The following is a 6,000-nucleotide window of genomic DNA, read 5'->3' as shown; positions in this document are numbered from 1 at the left end:
TGAGGTACCTGAAGACGTGGGTCAAAGGTGCAGGGGTAGGGGAGCTCTGGTGGCCTAGTGGCAAGGAGCTGCAACTACAATCCCAGAGGCGAACGGTTTGAATCCACCAGATGCTCTGCCGAGTAAGGAGGGACAATCTCCTCCTGTACTAGTCAGATCTAATTTGACGGTACACGCACACAAAAATAATAAAGTAAAATTTAAAAAAAAAAATCTTAAAAAAATAAAAAAGGTGCAGGGGTGGGTCCCGGTTCAAATCCACTCCCTCTGTCCACTGCGTCTGCGCGGCCCTCCAGAATTAATACTTTCAACTTAAGTTATGTTGTTGTGTTTTGATTTTTTTTTTTTTAGAACATTGATATAAAGAAAATTCCTTCAATAAAGACCAGTGGACATACCTACCATCATCTTTATACTCTTGTGAATAGAGAGATGGACACAAAGCAGGTGATTGACTACTGTTTATGGCCCTTGCTTTATTATTTCTTAGTTCACTAGTTTGAAGTATGTCTTCGGTCTAAATAGTATATTCTCAGATTTCAATATTTGAACAGCTCTAATTACCTTTCAGGTTATCATTGTGTACCATAATGTCAAAAGTGACTCATATAGCTGACACTCCAGTGGGTTTTCAGAGGCTTTGAATCACTCAGGAGAAGATTGCTTTGTCGTTCTCCCACAGAGAATAGCTGGTGAATCCAAACACAGTGCCTTCAGGTTGAGAATACAACATCTTACCACTAGGCTACCAGAGCTCCCTTTTAAATATGCTGTCAATTTCCATGTTATGTGTATGATCACTTCCTTTGAATGAAAGAAAATAGTCCATATAAATGTTCATATTTTCAAATCATGGATTTGAAAGTTTTTTTATCATAAATGTTATACATGAAATTTTTTTAGCTATACACACAAACATTAATTTTAAGAACACTTGTTAACTCATTGCTGATAGTGTTAATATTTTAATTTGTTCTTTAGTCATTAACATCATTCATTACACTATGTAAACATGTACACAGTTTAAAAAATTGCACTTTAACTATTGTAGAAATGACTTTGTCCATTTCAAACGTTTCACATTAATTTCTTATATGTCCTTTGAAAACATAATTTTTAAAACCTATTATTTCATCATAGGTTTTATTTAACCAGAAGTTCTCCTATTTTCCCATGTTAACATAATAGTTTGGTCATTTCATTGCCTTGACGAAACCTAAGAGCAACGCCATCCTTGTTTTAGACTAGATTGCTGAAAGAGCAATGTATGGTTTCTAATTGAACATAAGAATTTTGATACAGATCACTAAATTGACTTTTTAAAAAAACTTTTTATTGTCATTTGAGTGAAATTTTGCAAAACGTACTGGTTTTTCATTCAGTCATTACACATTTTGTGTTATAACATAAATTATACCCAAAATGTCTACCATCTACTTACCATATATTGCCTTCTCACCCATCTGAATAAGTGTCTATTACCTATTTTTACTACCTTCTCCTTCCCTTCTCATCTCTGGAAACCATCCAAGAATGAGTCTTCATATAAATCTCTTTTTTTGCTTTTTATAATAGTGGTCTTATACACTATTTGTCCTTTTGTGACTTACTTATTTCACTCAGCATAATGGCTTCTCAGTTTTAAATTGACTTTTAAAATATCAGCAGTAGGGAGCTCTGGTGGCCTAGTGGCAAGAAGCTGCACTGCAATCCCAGAGATATGTGGTTCGAATCCACCAAATGTTCTGCTAGAGAAGGAGGAGCAATCTCCTCCTGTCCCAGTCAGATCCGATTTAACGGTACACACACACACAAAAAAAAAAAAAATTAAAAAAAAAACAACCAAAAAATAAAAAAACAACCCATTAGCAGTGTGAGATTGGCCAGCTTAACATCCTTGCCTGAATAGAATATTATAGCTTAAAGATGTTTCCAGTCTTCAGGAGTCTACAAATGATTTCTTTGTTATTATAGTTATTTTTTTGTTTGTTTTTGCAGTTCCCTTTCATCCCCATTCCTCATAAAATATTAGGAAAATTAACTTCCTCAATATCTAATATCCATAAAGTGTTTAAAATATACCAGTTAGACATTTAATTGCCTATTGAATCATGCCTCATTACACTAATTGCTGTTGAGTCAGTTTCAACTCATAGCAACCCTATAAATGTTCAGTAGCATCTTTTAGTATTTATTCAAGACCTAAGATAAATATACTTGAACCAAGAGGCAGTTGTCAGAACAGAGCAAGGAGACATTGTATGGTTCAAAATCGGGAATGGTGTCCACCAGGGATGTACTCTGTCTCCATACCTTTTCAATCTATTCAGTACACATCATCCGGGACACTGGTCTGTACAAGGAGGAATGTGGCATCAGGATTGGTGGAAGATTCATGAACTACCTGCGTTATGCAGATGACACAACCCTGCTTACTGAAACTGAGGAGGACCTGAAGCTCTGCTGCAGAAGGTCAAGGACTGCAGTATGGATTGAAGTTCAACATCAAGAAAACAAAGATTCTTACCATTGGGCCAATTGACAGCATCATTATGGATGATGAAGAGACTGAGATAGTTAACAGTTTTAGTTTGCTTGGCTCTACAATCAGTACTCTTAGTACCAGCAACCAGGAATCAAGAGACGAATTGCATTGAGAATGTTAGCTGTCAGGGACCTCTCCAGAGTACTGAAAAGCAACGTCATCAGGCTGGAGACTAAGGTGCGCCTGATCCAGACCACGGTCTTTGCAATTACTTGCTATTCGCTGGAAAGCTGAATGGTGACTAGGGATGATAGAAATAGAATTGATGCCTTTGAGCTGTGGTACTGGAGAAGAGTGTTTGACTGCTAGAAGAACAAATAGGTTCATCCTAGAGAGGGCGAAACCAGGCTGCTGCTCCTTGGTGGCAAGGATTCTGAAGCTTTATTTGACATACTTTGGGCATGTTGCAAGGAGGGACCACTCTTTGGAGAGGGACTTCATGTTTGGGAGGGTGGAGGGACAGCGCAGGAGAGAAAGACCCTTGATGAAATGGATTGATTCAGTGATTAGGATAATGGGAGTAGGTATGTCAGAGACAGTGAGGTTGGCACAGGATAGAGCAGGATTTAGGGCTCTTGTAAATGGGTTCACTATGAGTCCCAAGCAACTCGACGGCACATAACACAAGATAAATATTGCAATAATAATCATCTGGAAAAGAAGAATTAATTTGAGATTTCTATTTAAACCTTTATTACTGCATTTCTGGAAAGGTCTTTTTCTTTTTGCTATACTTTCTAAGAGAGTAATTAAAAGACCAATTTCCTCTTTAGGGAACCTGATGATCTAGTGATAAAGAGATGCACTGCCAGCCCATAGGCATGAAGTTTGAATTCACCAGACCTGTGGGAGAAAGATGGGCCATCTCCTTCAGCGTGTTATACACCTGCCCAGAAACTCACTGGATGCTCAGCTATAAGTCAGTTCCAACTCAGTGGCAATGAGTTGAATTTACAGTGCAGTTTTATAAAAGCAGTTCCATAATCTACGACTTTGTGCATGGATTGACGAAGAGGCTTTCTAAATATCTTCAGAAACAGGCTTGTTATTTCTGCCTTCCTTTCAGTAAAACGATAAAAAATTTTCTTGTATTTGCTGCTTCACACCATCATGTAGTAAAAAAAAAAAACCTGTCCTTAAACTTTAGTCTTAGAAATTTGGCAGTGAAGCAGTGTGCTTGGCTTTCAAGGTAATAAAGAGATTGAGGGTAAAATAGATAAACAGATTCAAGGTAAAATTTCTGAATTTTTTATCTGTATTTCAAAAGCACAATGATTAAACATCTTTTGTGATTGAAACTCAACATCAAGAAAACAAAGATTCTCATCACTGGGCCAATTGGCAGCATCATTATGAGATTGAGATAGTTAACAGTTTTAGTTTGCTTGGCTCCACAGTCAACACTCTTGGTACCAGCAGCCAGGAAATCAAGAGATGGATTGCATTGGGAAAGTCAGCTGTCTAACTTTGGAGGGACAGCGCAGGGAGAGGAAGACCCTCGATGAGATGGATCACAATTCAGTGATTGGAGTAGTGGGAGTAGGTGTTTCGGAGACAATGAGGTTGGCATATGATAGAACAGCGTTTAGAGCTCTTGTATATAAGGTTGCTGTGAATTGCAAGCGACTCGACGGCCCATAACAACAAAAATGTGATAAAATCTTCACACATATATCACATAAGAAGTACTTGCATTCTTGAAATATATGTTTGGTTATTCTTAGCATCTTTCTCAAAATGAACTATTTTCATTTGTTTGGTCAACCTTATTAACATGTAAAAGCTGTTTCTATGTCTCTTATTTGAATATCCTCATTAAGTCTGGCTAAGGAAAAATTACCAGAATGACATACGATAATCCTATTTAGAGGGACTAATTCTCTGCAGTATAGTGTGTTGCATTTATTTTCTAAATGCAAATAAGACATTTGCTTGAAATTCTTTAATTACTCATGACCTTCATTATGTTTCTTGCTTTGTCAGTGATTGTGGCACAACTTTTTAAAATGGAGCTTCATTCTAAAAATATTTTTCCAATCATTATATTGTTTGAGGTGAGACCCCAGGAATGTCTGTAGACACATAAAGGCCAAACCTTTCAATTCGTCAACAATTTGCCATACTGACAACTTAAAAGGACTTCTGTCCAAATGGCTAATGTAGAAGGTGTAAAATTACCATATTTAGCAGTTAGTATCATTTACATTTTGTGCACTGCAGATTTATGAAAAAATTTTCAGAAACATGTTTTCTAAGACAACTCTTTTGCCTGGGATTCACCGCCTGGCTAAGCCTGCTGCCGTCAAGTGATTCCATCAAGTGATTCCAGCTCTCTGTGATCCCCTTGGACAAAGAGAACAGCCCCAGGGAGTTTCCCAGTCATTGTCATTAGCTGTCCTTTTTGAGAGTAATTAAAAGACTAATTTCTTCTTTAGGGAATTCTCATGGTCTAGTGATAAGGAGATACACTACCAACCTATAGGCATGCAGCACTTTGTTATACACCCTCCCAGAAGCTTCTTGGAGGTTCAGCTATACATATATACATACATACATACATACATACATACATTCATTCTAGGAGTTCGTTGCCTCATCTGTGTCCTGTAGAGTGGCTAGTGGGTTCACACCAATGACCTTTCAGTTAGTAGCCAGCCCTTTAAACCACTGCTCCACTGGGGCACCTTTTTTAGCTTTAGCTACTAAAAAATAAAATCCGAAAGTTAAATTTTTTGTCAGATTTTTAATTGCATTGTTACAAATCTGTAGGTGGTGTTTTTCTCTTTTGTACATGTTAGGATGTCTGAACTGAAGGTGTTAATTATGCATATTATTTTTTTTGGCCGTTAGTTTTTCATTTACCCTCAAAACAGGTGAATAATTCACTAAGTGAACTGCAGTAGTATTCTTAAAGATTATTTTGTTTAATATTATACATGTTAAGACACTAAATAATTCTATAAAGATTCTAATTTTTATTTAATCTAGCAGGTTTTATTCTGACTTCGATTACCAATATATGAATGTTTATTGAGTTAAGGATAATATAGTATTTTGACTCAAGTGGTATAACATTTTTTTTGGCCAGTGTACTCTTAATGTAGTAATAGCCATCATTCTCTTTGTTTACCACACTATATTAGAGTTTTAAATAATTTTTCATATAAAGTTTCATATAAAAAGTTAGCAGTTTTCATAGACATCATTGTTTCAAGTGATAGAATTTCAATGTAAAAAGTACATAAAGAGATTTTTACTCCACTTTACATTGGCATTATTTACCTGTGTTTGAATGTTTATATAATGATAGTAACTAGTTTATCTGTCCTTATTTGTATTAATTGTGATACTCTGATGAGTTATGATAGCTAACTACAATGACATATTCATTGTTTGCACAAATGCTCCAGAAAGTTAGAAATTATAATAAAGCAGATGTTTTGGCAATTTGGCTT

At 36.1% G+C, this 6,000-nt stretch overlaps 1 protein-coding gene across 1 annotated transcript in view; it reads left to right on the top strand.

Moving 5' to 3' along the window:
* Positions 1-6,000, top strand: part of KIAA1731 (KIAA1731 ortholog) — a 66,030-nt gene that overhangs the window by 16,357 nt on the left and 43,673 nt on the right. Inside the window, exon 5 of the mRNA XM_006897184.1 lies at positions 352-447. Coding sequence (XP_006897246.1) covers positions 352-447 — 96 coding nt within the window. The remainder of the gene's footprint in view (positions 1-351; positions 448-6,000) is intronic.

The sequence above is a fragment of the Elephantulus edwardii genome, unplaced genomic scaffold, assembly GCF_000299155.1.
Source record: "Elephantulus edwardii isolate Elephantulus edwardi_28Jun2011 unplaced genomic scaffold, EleEdw1.0 scaffold00203, whole genome shotgun sequence".
Taxonomy (NCBI): domain Eukaryota; kingdom Metazoa; phylum Chordata; class Mammalia; order Macroscelidea; family Macroscelididae; genus Elephantulus; species Elephantulus edwardii.
The sequence above is the reverse complement of the archived record's forward strand: the minus strand, read 5'-3'. Positions and strand labels throughout refer to the sequence as shown.